The sequence below is a fragment of the Chenopodium quinoa genome, unplaced genomic scaffold (genome assembly GCF_001683475.1).
Source record: "Chenopodium quinoa cultivar QQ74 unplaced genomic scaffold, ASM168347v1, whole genome shotgun sequence".
Taxonomy (NCBI): Eukaryota; Viridiplantae; Streptophyta; class Magnoliopsida; order Caryophyllales; family Amaranthaceae; genus Chenopodium; species Chenopodium quinoa.
The window spans coordinates 2,743,570-2,762,864 of record NW_018742684.1 but is presented as its reverse complement, the minus strand read 5'-3'; the positions used below and the strand labels follow the sequence as shown (position 1 = coordinate 2,762,864).

General features: G+C 35.8%; 1 protein-coding gene and 1 long non-coding RNA gene across 2 annotated transcripts; both read left to right on the top strand.

Moving 5' to 3' along the window:
• Positions 1–1,387: 1,387 nt before the first annotated feature.
• On the top strand, positions 1,388–12,484 carry LOC110722791. Its single transcript, XM_021902086.1, has 6 exons — positions 1,388–2,000; positions 9,845–10,007; positions 10,171–10,347; positions 10,453–10,536; positions 11,503–11,584; positions 11,681–12,484. The coding sequence occupies exons 1-6, from the start codon at positions 1,678–1,680 to the stop codon at positions 12,127–12,129; spliced, it is 1,278 nt and encodes a 425-aa protein (XP_021757778.1). The 5' UTR covers positions 1,388–1,677; the 3' UTR covers positions 12,130–12,484.
• A 1,303-nt stretch (positions 12,485–13,787) lies between these two features.
• LOC110722579 lies at positions 13,788–14,740 on the top strand. The gene is made up of 2 exons (XR_002511615.1): positions 13,788–14,176; positions 14,286–14,740. It is a non-coding gene; the product is annotated as an uncharacterized LOC110722579 (long non-coding RNA).
• Positions 14,741–19,295: the final 4,555 nt, after the last annotated feature.

Here is a 19,295-nt window from a genome sequence, read left to right as displayed (position 1 = left end):
TATGCTCTATAGTCACTCATGGCCGTTTATCTTTGTCTCCGTCAAATCACCCACTACTCTTCGTTTTGCATTTCCTCCAATAATTACTTTTGCTTACTCCACTAATCATTAGCATTATCTGAATATTGTACACTTGTATGTACCAATTCACTTATAAACCTAAACATTAAACATTAAGCTTGCTAATCCATTGAGGTTGAGGTGATGGAGTAGTGATATCGCTCCCACTTCATATCTTTGAGGTGATGGAGTAGTGACATCTATTAGGTGAATGTATTGATGATTGATGTCAATATAAAATAAATTATGGGTACATTGTTGTTGTTTCTTTCCCTATGATGGATCCAAAGTAGAAAAATTACAATTTCATATAATAACAAAGTTTAAATGGGCATAATCTCATTAATACTGTGTTTGGGTAAATAAAGGGGAAGAAAAAGAATGGGAGGGAGGAGAAGAGGAGGGGAGGGAAAGGGAGGAAAAGGAAGAATGGTGAGTTTTCCTTCCAATCTCTCCCTTGTTAGAGGGATAAATTTCTTGTAATTTAATCCCTCCATTTCTCTCCCCTCCAATTCCCTTTCTTCCTCTTTGTTATCCAAATGAAAGATATTTCATCTCTCCATTTCCCTTTCCTTCCCTTCCTTCCATTTCCTTCAATCCAAACACACTGAAAGTTTATAAATTAATTAAAATACAATAATTGCATTATTGAAACATTTTAGGCACTTTGAATAACGTTATACAAGTGTCTAATTGGTGTAGGTGATCTCAGCATCATTATCAAATTGAAAGGAATTCTATGTAATGCTTCAAGTATCAACCAACTAACAAAGTTATGATAGATTCTTAATCAATTCAACCAACTTAATACTTGTACAGAACATTGAAAAAAAAATTATTAACTGGAATTTATGACTCTAAAATACTGAATACCAACTGTGGAATGCATATTGAGTACAATATTAAATGGGATCAAATGAAACTATATGATCCTTGTATACATAGTACAAGATTTGACATTTATGTATATCATCTTTTAATACAATAAATAAATGCTCCGTATATAGTTATTATTATTTTTTTTTTCAATTTCAAGCATCATTTTTCCTTTAATACACTATATAAATTTGAATTTTTTTATCTAACTCGCCAAACGTTTTCAAATCTAAATGTAATACATGATTAATCTATAATAGGCTTAGTTTTTTATAGTTTTGTTCATTTCACTCTCATCTAAAATAAAATAGCAAATCTGGTATCAAAACATAATTAATTTGTAGCGTTTATTTGAGCCTTTAAGGGAATAAAATAACTAGAAATTAGCATATTCCGTATCCCTTATTAAAACTTATTGATCATAAACTCATTAAATAAAAGGTCCTACAAAAAATCCGAAAATCTCTGGTCTAAGTAGCAACCACAGCTTGAGCTCATAAGCTGGCACTTATCTCCAATCCTTATCCACTTTTTACTTCTCATTTCTGTGTTTCTTTCTGATTCTGACTTTACCCTTTTTGTCTTCTTCTTCCTTCAATTTATTCAATTATCATTCAATTTAATTTAATTTTTTTTTTTGGGGGGTTTATCCTGAATTCTCCCCATTCTTCCCCATACCCAAGAACCCTCGATTCAACGCAGATCAAATTGAATCGAGGGTTTGATTAAATTTAGGGGAAAATGATTGTGATTTCATTGTTATTGGAAGTTTTAAAGAGTCCCAGTATCTGGGATATGTTGTTGGAGCTGATGTTGTTGACTGTACCTCTTTGGATTGCTGTTTTTGTGGGAGTTGTTGTGGGTTGGGCTTGGAGGCCCAATTGGGCCATTTTTGGTGGTGGTGTAGCTCAAAAGCAATCTTCTTCTTCAAGTGATGATAAGGGTTTTAATTCAAATTATAGTTTTATATCTTTGAAATCACTGGTTCCCAGATTCTTGTCTCAGACTGTGTCAAATGGCAATTTGGATGATGAGCAAAATAACCTTTTGAAGTCTAATTCAAGGTTGGTTTTCAGTTTTTTTTTTTTTTAAATTTATTTATTTGTATGCAATTGTATTGTAATATATTAGGTTGTTTTGATCAAAAGTTTGTTTGACTTTTAGATTGGTAGTTTGCTGTTTGATAATCCAAATGGGTAGTTTAATTTAGTCCAATTGTATCATATGGGTATTAAGATAAATTTAGGTTTAAGTTGGTAAGTGTAATGCTGTAGGTATCATGTAATTGTTATGCACCTAATTTCTGGTAGGATTATAGTGGAATGAAAGTGTATGCGATATGATTGATTGATTGAAGTTTGAATTTGACTAGATTTTTGGTTATTGAACCTGTTCATGGGCTTAAGAATGTGATTATGGAACTAGGAGCAGTTTTGAATCAAACAGAAATTGAATAAGGTTTGTTTTGATGGGCAAAATTGTAGAAAATTGATGCTTGTGTTGGGTTTGAAGGGTTGGCTGGAAACTAAAGCGAATTGAGCTTATTGAGATTGAGAAGAATATATAGAGTAAACTACGTGAATTTGTGAAATTGAGTAACACTAGCATGTTTCATTCCATTATTTGTCCAATACTTAATGTACTTGTACTTATGTTCAACTTTGTTGGAGGTTATATCTAAAATCTTATTGAATTTGGATCCCAACATGGTTGGCAAGGTTGGAAATAATGGAGACATAGCGAGTCCAAATGCTCATCCCCATTTACACAGTTACACCTATTTACCATATGGAAACGCTTCAAGTGGAAAATACAATGGTATTTGCTACTTGCAGATGAAGGAACAAGGTCTACCCAGATGATACACAGTGGTATTTGCTATTTGTGGATGGTATTTTGTTAGTTGATGAGACTGGAGTTCATGCAAGTAAGAGTGACGGAGACAAAAGTTAGAATCACTAGGGTTTAGAGTAAGTTATGGTAAAACTGAGTACATGGAGGGGGTGAATTGAAGATGGTTTTACTTTAGATGTAAGATTTTACCTATTATGGCTATTAATGAATGTTTTTCAGGATTGATTAGGATGTAACTCATAGTGGTTAAGTTTGGGTGGTTCAAGTGGAGAGCAGTGACCAACAACTGCAACTAAGTTATTATGTGATCAACCTGATCATAGTGTGCTGTTAAAGTTGAAAAGAATTCTGTTATTCTGTAGGACAACAATTAGACCTGCATTGCTATGCGAGTCCAAATGTTATGCATTTAGGAAATAACGTGTTATGGAGACGAGTGTTATAAAAAAATGCATAATTGCACATGTTGAGATGGATGTGTGGGAACGATTTGAGAGATACAATTAGGACTCTGATATTTGAGGAAATGTTGGATTTATGAATATTGAGGATAAGATGAGGGAGAATCAGCTATCTTGTATAGCTGTATTTGGGATTAGTGATGTTGACTACATGATTCACTGGCAAGGAAGGTTGAGAAATGAGAATTGAGATAATGGAGGTTTGAAAAGTACTTGAAGAAGGCCCAAGATGTCTTGGATTAAGGGAGATAAGAATGACATTGAGAAAGTAGGTTTGCACGAACATGTAGCACTAGATAGGAAAGGGGGAGAAAACCCATAAAAAAGGGATCTTTGTGGATGACCACAAGTGATAATTATCATAATTTCTTGGTTTATGGAGCCAACCCCGTTCTTTTGGGAATGAGGTTATGATTTTTGTTTTCATTGTTATGTTTTTAGAATGTTAAGAAAATTAAATGGGTAACTCACACGTTGGCTTTACCACAATTGATGAATTTTTGGGTACATGTGATGCCTAAAACATATTAATGTACCTAGTTGTTGCTGGGTATTATATATCCCGTATGTTATAAGAGGGAGTTGGAGCTAATAATATACCTCTGGCAAATTAGCAGTTGTTTGAACGTTTTAATTGACCTTGTAAATGAGTTAAGAATTTGTTAATGTAGATGTTAATACCTGATGAAAAATTACTAGCAACTCTTATGCCCTCCCCCTGCCCTCTTATTTTGCCATTAGCCAAAGTTTTGCCTTGTTTGGGCTAATAGCAATGAGAGGGTAAGCAAGGCTATGTTCTCTTAACCTTACTTCAAGAACTGTTTAGTTGTTCTTGTTAGAATAAGACAAAGAGCCCATACCATAAAGTTTAACAACATACCTTACTTAATATAATAAGACCACAACACTTTATCTCTTTTGAAGAGGGCAAAACTATATTGTAATTCTGTTTCCTGTTGATATTAGGCAGTGATGTAGCTTATTATGCGGAATTAACTATGAAAACAACTTTGGTGAGAATGTTTGGAAAGGAGAGTAGTTTTTAGTTTACAAGGTTTTTCTTCTAAGAAAGCGATAAACAAGTTAGATTTTTCCCCCTCCTTTTATTCCTCTTTGTTTCCTACTTATCCTTTTATAAACTTTTTTTTTTATTTTTTTTTAATTGAGGATCCATTTATTTCAAATGTCCCAATGTAAGAGATGCTTTTTTGTCTCTGCAAAATATGGAAACTTTTTTACTAATGGATTATTAAAGGAACTAGTGGTCATAGTTGTGCATTTGGCAAGTGTGAAAGTCAAAAGGTTGCAACAAAGGTGTAATATGTAAAGGTGTCAAAAGTTGACCCGACCCAAAATACCGACTCACAATCGATTATTAACCGAACCATCTAAACCCGAAAAAATGGTGACCTAAACCCGACCTGATCCGACCTAAAACCAACCCTAAATCCGAGTTGACCCGAGTGTGTAAGACCTGAACCCGAACATGAACTGACCTGGAGATGACCGGACCCGAATGTAATCCGTAAATTATTGACCTGAACCGAACCCGATTTGAATTGAAATTGACCCAAACCCGTTTTAACCCGTCAAAACCCGAATTTAACCCGACTTGTTACTAACCTGACCTTAATTCAACGACCTTAATTCAACCCGACCCGTTTTTAACCCGACCCGAATTTAACCTAACCTGTTACAAACCCGACTGGAAATCAACCCGATTACGGACGGCTCTACTCGAAACCTCCAAAATTTCTCAAAAAGCGTGGATATTAGCCTTCAATTTTGGAATTTTTTAATTTTTTTTACACGAAAATAAAGATTGCCGAAATGTTTACCATGGTCCCTAATACCCTCTGGGAGTCCAATTGGATGGGTGGAACCATCCAATTTGCCTTTAAACGACCAATTTACCAGTTTAAAACTTGCACCGATTTCATTAACTCAAGCCTACCACTAACATTTATGACAACATATAATGATCATATATGGTTCCAAACGACATTATATGACCCCGAGATGTATCCCCTAAAATCTCAATGCTTTTCGACACCGGGCCCCGAAACAATCGAAATTTCTTAAAAAGCGTGGATATAAGCTTTCAATTTTGGAATTTTTTTTAAACTTTTTTTCCCCTGAATATAAAAATTGTTGAATTATTTACCATGGTCCCTAATAACCTCCGGGAGAAATTGGCTGGCCGGAACAAACGACATTATATGACCCCGAGATGTATTCCCTAAAATCTCAAGGATTTTCGACACCGGCCTCGAAATCTCGACACCGAGCCTTAAATTTTGGAATTTTTGACTTTTTTTCGCTTGTAAATAAAAATTGACGAAATGTTTACCATGGTCCCTAATACTCTACGGGAGTCTAATTAGGTGGGTGGAACCATCCAATTTGCCTTTAAATGGCGAATTTATCAGTTTACAACTTGCACCAATTTCATTAACTTAATCCTACCACGGACAAATATGACAACATATAATGATCATTTATGGTTTAAAACAGTATTATATTACACCGAAATGTATCCCCTAAAATCTCAAAGATTTTCGACACCGGTCCCCGTAACCTCAAAAATTTCTAAAAAAGCATGGATATTTGCCTTCAATTTTGGAATTTTTTGATTTTTTTCGCCTGAAAATAAAAATTGCCAAAATGTTTTCCGTGGTCCCTAATACCCTCTGGTAGTCCAATTGGGTGTGTGGAACCATCCAATTTGCCTTTAAACGGCCAATTTACCAGTTTACTACTTGCACCAATTTCATTAACTAAAGCTTATCACGAACATTTATGACAACAAATAATTATCAAATATGGTTCCAAACGATTTTTCTTTAAACAAACAAATAATCTAATTGGTTGGTGGAACCATACAATTTTTCTTTAAACGATCAATTTACCGGTTTACAACTTGCACTGATTTCATTAACTCAAGCCTACCCGAACATATAATGGTTATTTGTGGTTTCAAACGGCATTATACAACCCCGAGATATATCCCCTAAAATCTCATTTCTTTTTGACATCGGGCCCCGAAACATTCGAAATTTCTCATAAAGCTTGGATATTTGCCTTTAATTTTGGAATTTTTCAACTTTTTTTCGCCCGGAAATAAAAATTGCCGAAATGTTTACCATGGGTCCCTAATACCCTTCGGGAATCCAATTGGGTGGGTGGAACCATTTAATTTGCCTTTAAACGACAAATTTACCGGTTTACAACTTGCATTGATTTCATTAACTCAAGCCCACCACGAGCATTTATGATAAAAATAATGATCACCTATGGTTCCAAACAACATTATATGACTCTCAAATGTATTCTCTAAAATTTCGAGACTTATAGACACTCAAAAAAGTGGATATTAGCGTTCAATTTTGGAATTTTTTTTTTTCGTCCGGAAATAAAATTGACGAAATGTTTATTATCGTCTCTAATACCCTATGGGAGTCCAATTGGGTGGGTGGAACCATCCAATTTGCCTTTAAACGGCCAATTTACCGGTTTAACTTGCTCCGATTTCATTAACTCAAGCCTACCACGAACATATATAACAGTATATAATAATCATATATGGTTCCAAACAATATAAATGACCCCGAGATGTATTCCCTGAAATCTCAAGGATTTTCGGCGTCGGGCCTTTAAACCTCCAAAATTTCTAAAAAAAACTTGGATATTAGCCTTAAATTTTGGAATATTTCGACTTTTTTTCGTATGTAAATAAAAATTGCCGAAATGTTTACCATGGTCCCTAATACCCTCCTGGAGACTAATTAGGTGGGTGGAACCATCGAATTTGCCTTTAAATGGCGAATTTAGCGGTTTATAACTTGCACCGATTTCATTAACTCAAGCCTACCACGAACATTTATGACAACAAATAATTATTATATATGGTTCCAAACGACGTTATATGACCTCGAGACGTAAAATCACATTTCTTTTCGATACCGGGCCCCGAAACTTTAGAAATTTGTTAAAAAGCATGGATATTAAGCCTTCAATTTTGCAATTTTTTGACTTTATTTCGCACGGAAATAAAAATTGCCAAAATGTTTGCCATGGTCCCTAATATCCCACGGGAGTCCAATTGGGTGGGTGGAACCATCCAAATTGCTTTTAAACGACCAATTAATGGTTAACAACTTGCACCGATTTCATTAATTTAAGCCTACCACGAACGTTTTTTACAAACAAATAATGTTCATATATGGTTCCAAACGACATTATATGACCCCGAGATATATTCCCTAAAATTTCAAGACTTTTAGGAATCGGGCCCTAAAGACTCCAAAATTTCTAAAAAAACATGGATATATTAGCCTTCAATTTTTGAATTTTTTCGACTTTTTTTCGCCTGAAAAAAAAATTGCCAAAATGTTTACCATGGTCCGTAGTACTCTCCGAGAGTCCAATTGGGTGGGTGAAACCATCCAATTTTCTTTTAAACGACCAATTTACCAGTTTACAACTAACTTGCACCGATTTCATTAACTCAAGCCTACCGCGAATATCTATGACAACATATAATGATCATATATTGTTCCAGACGGCATTATATGATCCCAGATGCATTCCCTAATATCTCAAGACTTTGCGACACTAGCCCCGAAATATCCAAAATTTCTCAAAAAGCGTGGACATTACCCTTCAATTTTAGAAATTTTTTATTGTTTTTCGCCCGGAATAAAAATTGTCGAAATGTTTATCATGGTCCCTAATACCCTCTAGGAGTCCATTGGTGTGTGGAACCATCCAATTTGCATTTAAACGGCAATTTACCAGTTTACAACTTGCACTGATTTACCGGTTTACAATGGCCAATTTAATTAACTTGCACTGAACCCGACATGAACCGAAATTGACCCAAATCTGTTTTAACTCGTAAAAACCTGAATTTAACCCGAATTGTTACTAACTTGACCTGAATTCAACCCGACCCATTCATAACTCGACCCGAAATTAACCCAACCTATTACAAACCCGACCCGAAATCAACCCGACTTGTTATTGTCCTGACCTAAATTAAACGCGACTTGTTATTGACCTGACCCAAATTATTCCTTACCCGATTTCAAATAACCTTATATGCAATTTAGACTACTTTATTATTGTTGATCAAAGCATTTTGTCTAGATCGACCAAGTCGGTCCAGGCCAGCAAAAGAAAGGAGAATCATCCTCAAATTTAAGAGTTAAATATAGTATATATTTGTTATATGGTCAAAGGAGATAATTATCTTCCGAAATTATAGACTATAGTTTCCTAGTATATTGCCATATATATTATAATCAAAGAAAATAATTAGCTTGATAAAAATGATAATTATCTATTTATAGTTAGTTGAACCCGAATATGACCTGACTTAGAAATGACCCAACCTGATTGTTACCTGCAAATTATTGATTTGAACATAACCCGACTTGAATCCGAGAATGACCCGATTTGGAAATGACCTAACCTGATTATAACCCGCAAATTATTGACTTGAACCGAACCCCACTTGAACCCGAGAATGACCCGACTTGAAAATGACCCAACCTAATTATAACCCGCTAATTATTGACTTGAACCGAACCCGACTCAAACCCGAGAATGACCCTACCTAATTCTAACCTACAAATTATTGACTTGAACCGAACCCGACTCGAACCCGAGAATTACCCTAACCCGTTTTAACCCGAATTAAACCCGATCTATTGTTCACCCAGCTCGATGTAACCCGACTTGTTATTAACCCGACCTAAACCCGACCCAAACCCGATAAGAAGTATGACCTGACGTGACCCGACTCAAGCATGACCCAACCCAAACCCGACCCGCATAGGTTATGGAATGACCCGACTTGAACCCGAGAATGACTCGACTTGAAAATGACCCAACCCAAACCCGACCCGCATAGGTTATGGAATTAATCTGAATTGATCCGACCCACTCTTACCCGACCCGTTTACCCGAAATGACAACTCTAATAATATGGCGTATAAAATGTTTGCCTGTTTAGATCATTTAGGGGCCATCAGAGTTATGCTTACCTATTAAAAAAAGGTATATATAGCTGTTCATATATTAACCTAAATATGATGGGTCACATAGGGTCTAGTATTGCCAGTGAAGTATGATTAGCAATCACTTCTGCATGGTTAATCATCTGTTTATCATGTCAATTTTACTATTTATTGACTGTCCTGTATCTGAATTTAATTTACGAGTCTCTTTTGGCTTGTACCTTGAGTTTGAGTTTGATTTTTTTTTTTTTTTTTTTTTTGGGGGGGGGGGGGCGCGGGCGGTGACAAGTATGCAATCAGGGTTTAGTTAACATGGTAAGATTCATATTGATGAATAGATATTAGAAAATGTTAAGTGGTAGCCAGTCCAAGGAAGGTTTCTTTTACTAGGCTCTGGGAGACCAAAGATGAAGATGCTAATGGCTGTCTTGCTATATATCTTTTAATTGGTTCTTGGTTAATACATATAATATTCTAATCTGAGAGTTTGGTAGAATGATATCATTTCTGCAAGTGCTTTCTTGCTCTCCTCAATGATCTGCCAAATATTTTGGGTTATAATTCATGTTTCAGTTTGTCAAATCATGAGAGACATGTGGCCTCTGCTCTCAATGAAGCTGATTTGAGGCATTTGTATCAATTGGTTGAAGTGCAAGATGGAGGGCCTGCTTGGATTCATATGATGGATCGTTCTACTCCAACTATGACCTACCAAGCTTGGCGCAGAGATCCCCCGGTTAGTTTCCCTTGTTTTTTCATATTTGTCATGTTAGTTAATTGCTACCACTTAAGAATGCTTTGTTATTTTATTCAAATATTAATTTAGAGTTTTGGATTGGCAGTCTGATTCTCTGTGTATTTAAAAGTAGTAACTAACCTTTGCATGGTTCATTTTATAGACTGGTCCTCCACAGTATCGTAGTAGAACTGTCTTTGAAGATGCTACTCCAGAGATGGTGAGAGATTTTTTCTGGGACGATGAATTTCGATCCAAATGGGATGATATGCTCATACATCATGCTGTATTGGAGGAGTTTCAGTCTACCGGCACCATGATAGTGCAGTGGGTACGCAAGGTATATTTTGGCATCATCAATTCTTTTATAATTCCTCCTCTTTCTTTCCAGATAAAGCGTTTGTGTTTCTCTGTTGTTCATGTTCATAATTTATGCTCCTTGCAGTTTCCATTCTTCTGCAGTGACAGAGAGTATGTAATTGGTCGCCGGATCTGGGAATCTGGAGGCTCTTATTATTGCGTCACAAAGGTAACATTGGCTTTTGTGAGCTTTTGACTATGCCTTCAATTTGTTTTTCTTTCTTTTTTTGGCAAAAATATGGGGATCTAAATAGTAGCATGAACTTGATACATTCTAGAGCTAAAGCTCAAAACTCTTAGGAGCTTGAACTTGCAACACCTGGAGGTAAAGCTCATAAAATCTATGTACAGACAGAGCTCAAAACAACGTTATAGATCCGTAGATCAATAGATCTATCAGCCAAAGCTCAAACATAGATGCAGAGTGGTGCCAAAGTTCAAGATGTTTGAACATTAGAAGATGTTGAAGTTTAGACCTCTGGCAATTTGAAGTTTTGAACTACTTCATAACTCATATGAGTCATACCACTCATACCCATTTAGTGGTGAGAAGCATGATCGGTTTCAAGCTCCATGATCATGAGCAGCCCCAAAACACATTGTTGTAATGTTTTTCGGAAGTGACTGAATTCAAAAGTCTAGATTTCAGGACCTTCCCTAGAATCGATGACATCAGTGGAAACCTTTGCCCTCCACTAGTGACAAAAAATGAGAACGATGTAAGCTGCATCTACCTCCGCAATAGCACCCTTTAAAGAATTTAAAGTTTCCCTAAATGAAAATCCTTTTGGATTGGGGTCTGATTGTGCTCCCTTGCTTCCTGGTAATTTACCAATTACTACCATTGAGTCTTTGAATGATTGTGGGTGAATTAGTAGGGACCAAAGGGTGTTGGGCAAGTGCATACTTTGGTTGCTCATACTGGTGGACTATCATGAGTTACATCTGAGAGTTGCATCAGGCCAATTTCTTATTCCCACTGTTTAATCGAACTGGCAGTGTACTAGGTTTTTTGCATTGAAATGAAATTGGTGTGGATTTATCATTTGACAAGGAGTACCCAATAAGCTGTTATCGTTCAAACATGTATAGCTGAATTAAGTGACCAATCATCTCCTTTTCTGTTTTGTTACAGGGTGTGCCTTTTCCCTCTCTGACTAGACGAGATAAACCAAGGCGTGTTGATCTTTATTATTCAAGTTGGTGCATTCGTGCAGGTACTTTTGTTTAGCCACTCATATTAGCAGTAGTTAAGTTATTACGATAGCTTTGGAAGGGAATACTGAACTATTAATCATATGAAAATGAACCAGCTGAATCTCAGAAAAAGGAAGGCCAGATGACTGCATGTGAGGTAATACTCTTCCATCATGAAGATATGGGTATTCCTTGGGAGATTGCGAAGCTTGGAATCAAGCAGGGTATGTGGAATGCAGTTAAGAAGATAGACCCTGGCTTGCGCACATACCAAAAAGAGAAATTGTCTGGAGGTACAATTTCTCATTGTGCTTTGATGGCTCATTCTTATACTCGAGTAAGTATAGATTACCTCAAGGCCTTGGAGGCTGCAACTGGTGATTTGCCAATTGAAAATCACGACACAGATACAAATTCTTCAGAGAAATCAGGAATAGCCATACCTAGAGTTGTCATAGTAGGTGGGGCTATTGCTCTTGCGTGCACTGTTGACAGAGGGCTCTTGACCAAAGCAGTTATATTTGGAGTGGCCAGAAGATTTGCAAGAATGGGGCGGAAGACATGACATTGTTTGCTCATGAAAAAGTTGCAAGAACCATTTGCTTGCATTCGGAGCATTCCCTGCCTCTTGATGGGGAATGAAAGAAGGTTGATGGGCATGACCGTGGCCCTGCGAATTGAGAAGGCTGCTCCTTGTATTATAAACGGGAAAGAGATTGGGCTCTCTTTTTTCTCTCTTTTTTGGGGGTGGGGGAGTTGGGATTATTTTTCATTTGTTAATTTATTAGTCAAAAAAAATCTGTACAACATCTTATGTCTTCACATACACTTATTATATGATTTTCATTCAGCTGTCTATTCCTAACTTTAAATATTAGCGATTAGATTACTATAAGCTAAATAAAAAGGCTTTTTATTCACTTTATATTGTTGTGAAGCAGCACAAGATCATCACACATTGTATCATAAGTCATTCGAAATATATCTTCACATATTTATAGAGGAAGGTTGTCCAATGTCACCTTGACCCACCCTGAATGAAAATTGTTTTAGATGTGGGGTGTTGAGTGGGGTTGGGGCCTTGGGGGTAGGGGAATGCTAATTTGATGAGATGATGATGAATTAATTTACTCATGTTATTGTACTTAAATTATAAGGTGAAATATTTTGAATCAACAATTTTACTAATTAACTGTTTTATAAAATATGAGGATGTGTTATGTTTACCTTTTGAAAATAAGCTGTAAGGCTAATAATGCCTATTCCGCGTTTCAAATAAAAAAAAAAAATAATGCCTATTCCGAGTAGATTGCCCAATCAGATTTAAGGTGAAAATTCGGCCTAATTAGATATTATAATTTATATTTTATAAAGTTCGGTGAAGAAAATACACCCTAACAAATTAACAAGTCTTAATGTCTGCTCATATGGCAAAATCATATATGTAGTATTATCTACAAGAATAAGACCTATACAATTTAGTAAATATTTCTCTATTGTCAAAGTTTGGATAGGGTAGGTCTAGTAGAATATTGGTAGCTCTATTAGCTTCTCCATGTACATGATGTATGATGATGTTATTGCATGATTATAATTTAATGTCTTCAATCACCAATTGAAACTTTAAAAGATTATCATTTTTTTTAAGGTCATATATTTATCATAATCAAAATCAAATTATCTCTTATATCAGAGAGATTTATTAAGCAATTATCTTTTCTAATATTCTTATTATTGAAGTCAACATAGGCTAGTTCCGTCAACCGGTAACCCTAGTAGCTTCTCGATATACATGACATATGGGGGTTACATGATTCTAATGTCTTCAATCACGCAAAAACTGAAACCTCCATAAATTTTGACCAAATTCCTTCTAATGATATAATTTGTTTATCATATTCAAATTATCTCCTTCAACATAGAGGTTTACTAAGCAATTACTAACGACAATCAAAACACCATTGCTAATAACTTTAACCAGTAATCCTCAACGATAATTAAAAGAATATTACTGATAACTTCAACCAAATTAAGAGAGCGTTAAAATCACCAACATTAATTCAATAAACTCCAATTTATTTTTCCGATGCATCTAGCAATGATAATATCGGCTTTAGAACATCAAAATTGAAAGTGTCATACTTCATAAGTTCATATAGACAACAAAATTATTTTCCTTTTTTTTTTTTTTTTTAATTAAGAGTAGTGAAGACTTTCCCAACCTAGTAACCCCAAACCTAATCTAATTACTTGAATGCTGTAACCTGTAACCACCGACCATAAATAACACAACCAAAATTAGCAAGAAATCCGATAAAACAAAAACAAAATCAAAGAAAGAAAAGCGTGAGAGTTGCAAAGTACAGAACATTTCTTCCTGGCAAAAGAGAAAGGGTTGCTTCTTAACTACTCTACTGTTCTTCCAGATTCTTCTTGGTCGAGGTCCGGCGGAGTTCTTCTCAGCCGGATTTCGCCCATTTTTCTGAAACCCTTTTCTTTCAATTATTCAATTCAATCGAATTTCAATCAAAATGAAGGGATCTAGCGGTCTTGTTGCATCCATTCTTGCAGCTTCTACTGTTCCTCTTTTCACATTTCCTTCCCAATTACAGGTAATTTTCCCCAATTGAATTCAATTTCTTTTTTGGGATTTTGATTCAATTATAATTTTGTTATGAATTTATGAGTTTTGGGGTTTATTTGTTTTTTTAATTAATGCAGGAAAATGCGTCTTTTGGCGCGCAATCATCGTCTTCATCAATGGGGAAGGAGAAATTTTCACCCAGATTTGATGGGTTAAGGTTCATTGAAACCTTGATTACTGCTCATCGATGAAACCCTAATTTTTTCAATCTAATTTCGGCGTTGAGGTTTGATGGAATTAACCTGGTTATTTGAGTAATTGTTATCAATTTTGTCCGATGATGTTCTGAGTTGTACCCAATTTGTACTTTCTCTGGCGGCTTCTGATTTTAATTTAGACATTACAAAGGGATTATCCCCTTTATGTTAAATCTGGTGTATCATACATTTTTATCTTATATTGATTTGGTTTGGGCTTAATCTTGGTGAAATCTTATACATTTTGGCATTGGTTAATGTAATTGTAATTCATGCAGCTCATTATATTGGTTATACTCTTATACAGTAATGTATATTGTTTTACTTGTCGAAAATGTGTAGAATTTTTGGATTGTTTGTTATTTTGGCTTGTGTATGGTTTTGTGTTGTTGAGATAGCTGAATTTTATACTTGTTACTTTAGAGTTTAGAGTAGCTTAGTAATGGCAATAGGAATGTTTCATTTATTGAAGGATATGTTGATATGATCTAGCTTGGTGATCAAAACCTTTACTGTACGCCTCGGTGTACCATGCCCGGGGTGGTATGTGATACATGTGAGAGTGTAACACATGTCATGTACTGTTAGCGTATGAGCTTTGGATATGTTCATGCTTGGTGATCAGAACCTTTACTGTATGCCTCGGTGTACCATGGCCATGGTGGTTGTGATACATGTGAGTGTGTAACACGCCCTGCTAGCGTATGAGCTTTTGATGACTAGTAATGATCATCTCTACTATCTCCACGTTCATCCTTTTTGTTGATCTTTTTCTTTAATCAAATTATTAATCTTTATAGGATTTAATTATTTGCTTTGATTTAACTTAGTCTTATGAAATGACATAAGAAGTGACATGACTCAGTTCCCTTGAACATTGTCTCATGACTCGTGATCATATGGGGATAGGAGAAGTCTCAGTTGGAATTCTTGAGAAGATAAAAAATGATGAATATGCCCTTGAACTTAGGTAGGACATGTGAAGGATCGAGATTCGAGATGTTCTAGGAAATTGATAATTTTTATTTTTCTTGCAAAAAGAGTCATTCTAGGAGACAATTTACATCCTGTCTATAAATCGTGGTCATGTTCTGTTCTTTTGAGTTTGTGAAATTTAGGCTGATTATTCTTTGTTGATCAGGATCCTTGTTAATCTGGAATGTCTTGATGATTTCAAGGTAATTGTTTTTGATGTATGGCCAGATCAGTGCTAGAGCATTTTGTTGTGTTAAATTTGACATAAACTGTTTATATTATAGGCAATTAGCTGTCTATGATACACCACACGTCCACACCATAATGGAGGCATGTTTATTTTAACAGGTTTTTCTGCTACTCTGAATTTTAATGCAGAGTTTAAATGTAGAAGAATGCTGATATAATTAGGGTTGATTCTGCAAAATACTTGTAATTGATGTATTTTAGCATGTTTTGTATGAATGGCCAACTGTTGCGGGGCTGATCCATGTCATTAAGCATTTTACTTAGGTTAAGTGTCCACATTTGGTGATAGCGAAGGCTGAAGGCTATTGCTTATGTGAAGCCAAACCATCAGAGTTAGTTGTGGGATATTCATGGCATCTTAATTATATACGGAGTAATAATTATAGTCTAATTGGGTGGAGCCCTTCGATAGAGAGGGGCAAAGATACCTTGTGAAGTTCAAGTATAAAATGTTGAATATTCGAGTATCATACAAATTATCATGTGGTAGTTCTGTCTTCAAGTTCTTTGGCGGAGGACTAGATCTTGGAGTCGAATGAAAGCTACAGTTCAATCAACATTTTGTAGTGTATGGTCATCATTTGACGGTGGTATACAACAAACCACCAAAAAAAAATTATCGGTATTGAGGATGGTTATTCAGGTGATGGTTTTGACCTCAATTACGGTAAGATTTTTTTCTGAATGGAGATGAAATTAGTAATGATGCATGAGACCATATATTTTAGTATGTATATTTTTTTAGTCTCATTCATCATCTAATATTAAAGAGTCTTCATCTTGTACGTGTTGATATCAGTAATAGTGTATCAGCTTGGCTAGTGGATAAACGTGGGGACGATTCTCATGATTAGAATTTCATTCCGTCTATATCATTTGCCTTTTGTATTTCTCTATACAAAAAGAAAAATAATAGAGAGTATTAGTGAAACTACTTATGGCTGTATGATCTACAATTATGCATGTAATGCAACACTGTTCAACTCATTTTTTACATATTGATTTATGTGTAAAACCTCCAGCATTTAATGTAGAATAGAACTAAATTTCAAAAAGAAAAATAAATTCTTATACAACATACAAACTATTCCTCTCTCATTTGAAAGGAAGCCTATTGTTCAAGGGCAAATTCGCAAATTAAAAGTACCACTCCCCCGTTAGAGCTGTCATTTCGGGTAAACGGGTCGGCGGGTCAATTCGGAGTTATTCCATAACCTATGCGGGTCGGGTCTGGGTTGGATCATGCTTGAGTTGGGTCATACTTCTTATCGGGTTTGGGTCGGGTTTAGGTCGGGTTACATTCGGGTCAGGTGAACACTAGGTCGAGTTTAATTCTGGTTTTCACGGGTTAAAACGGGTTAGGGTAATTCTTGGGTTCGATTCAAGTCAAAAATTTGCGGGTTAAAATCGGTTCGGGTCATTCTCGGGTTTGAGTCGGGTTCGGTTCAAGTCAATAATTTGCGCATTATAATCAGACCGGGTCATTTTCAAGTCGGGTCATTCTCGTGTTCAAGTCGAGTTTGGTTCAAGTCAATAATTTGCGGGTTATAATCAGGTTAGGTCATTTCCAAGTCGGGTCATTCTCGGATTCAAGTCGGTTTATGTTCAAGTCAATAATTTACAGGTTACAATCAGGTCGGGTCATTTCCAAGTCAGGTTATATTCGGGTTCAACTAACTATAAATAGATAATTATCATTTTTATCAAGCTAATTATTTCCTTTGACTATAATATATATGACAATATACTAGGGAACTATAGTTTATAATTTAGGAAGATAATTAATTCCTTTGACCATACAACAAATATATACTATATTTAACTCTTAAATTTGAAGATGATGCTCCTTTCTTTTGTTGGTCTGGACCGACTTGGTCTCCCTAAACAAAATGCTTTGATAAACAATAATAAGATGGTCTAAATTGCATTTAAGGTGATTTGAAATCGGGTCAGGAACAATTTGGGTTGAATTTAGGTCGGGTCAATAACAAGTCGTGTTAATTTAGAGTCGGGATGGTAACATATCGGGTTGAATTTTTGGGTCGGGTAAGTAATAGGTCTGGTAAAATTCGGGCCGGGTCAATAACAAGTCGGGTTTATTTCGGATCGGGTTTGTAACAGGTGAGGTAAAATTCGAGTCGAGTTAGGAACGCTTCAGGTTGAATTCAGGTCAGGTTATTAACAAGCCGTGTTAAATTCGAGTTTTGACGGGTTAAAACGGGTTTGGGTCTATTTCGAATCAAGTCGGATTCAGTGCAAGTTAATTAAATTGGCCGTTGTAAACCAGTAAATCAGTGCAAGTTGCAAACCGGTAGATTGACCATTTAAAAGCAAATTGGATAGTTACACACACCCAGTTGGACTCCCGGAGAGTATTAGGGACCATGGTAAACGTTTCGGCAATTTTTATTTCTAGGCGAAAAAAAAGTCAAAAAAATTCCAAAATTGAAGGCTAATATCCACGCTTTTTGATAAATTTTGGAGGTTTTAGGGCCCGGTGCCGAAAAATCTTGAAATTCCAAGGGATGCATCTCGGGGTCATATAATGCCGTTTGAAACCTTATATGATCATTATTTGTTGTCATAAATGTTCGTGGTAGGCTTGAATTAATGAAATCGGAGCAAATTGTAAACCGGTGAAATGGTCGTTTAAAGGCAAATTGGATGGTTCCACCCATTCAATTGGACTCCCGGAGGGTATTAGGGACCATGGTAAAAATTGTAAAATTTCGGTAATTTTTATTTCCAGGCGAAAAAAAGTCAAAAAATTCCAAAATTGAAGGCTAATATCCACGTGTTTTGAAAAATTTTGGAGGTTTCGGGGCCCAGTGTAGAAAAGTCTTGATATTTTATGGGATACATCTCGGGGTCATATAATGCCGTTTGGAACCATATATATATGATCATTATATGTTGTCATAAATGTTCGTAGTATGCTTGAGTTAAAAAAATCCGTGCAAGTTATAAACCGGTAAATTGGTCGTTTAAAGGCAAATTGGATGGTTCCACTAACCCAATTGGACTCCCGGAGGATATTAGGGACCATGGTAAACATTTCGGCAATTTTTTATTTCGGGGCGAAAAAATTCAAAAAATTCCAAAATTGAAGACTAATATATCCACACTTTTTGAAAAATTTTAGAGGTTTCGGGGCCCGGTGTCGAAAAGTATTGAAATTATAGGAGATACATCTCGGGGTCATATAATGCCGTTTGGAACCATATATGATCATTATTTGTTGTCATAAATGTTCGTGGTAGGCTCGAGTCAATGAAATCGGTGCAAGTTATAAAGCGATAAATAGGCCGTTTAAAGGCAAATTGGATAGTTCCACCCATCCATTTGGACTCCCGAAGGATAGGGACCATGGTAATCATTTCGAAAATTATTATTTCCGGGGGGAAAAAGTCTAAAAATTCCAAAAATAAAGGCTAATATCCACGCTTTTTGAGAAATTTTGGAGGTTTATGGGCCGGTATCGAAAAGCCTTGAGATTCTAGAGAATACATTTCGGGGTCATATAATGCCGTTTTGAACCATATATGATCATTATTTGTTGTCATAAACGTTCGTGGTAGACTTTAGTTAATGAAATCGATGCAAGTTGTAAATCGGTAAATTGGTCGTTTAAAGACAAATTGGATGGTTCCACCCACCCAATGGTAC

Excerpts from the sequence above, each read along its gene's own strand:
- LOC110722791 (XM_021902086.1), top strand. The coding sequence starts at position 1,678 with ATGATTGTGATTTCATTGTTATTGGAAGTTTTAAAGAGTCCCAGTATC. Across the intron at positions 2,001-9,844 it reads CTTTTGAAGTCTAATTCAAG|TTTGTCAAATCATGAGAGAC; the intron begins GTTGGTTTTCAG and ends TTCATGTTTCAG. Across the intron at positions 11,585-11,680 it reads AAGTTGGTGCATTCGTGCAG|CTGAATCTCAGAAAAAGGAA; the intron begins GTACTTTTGTTT and ends AAAATGAACCAG.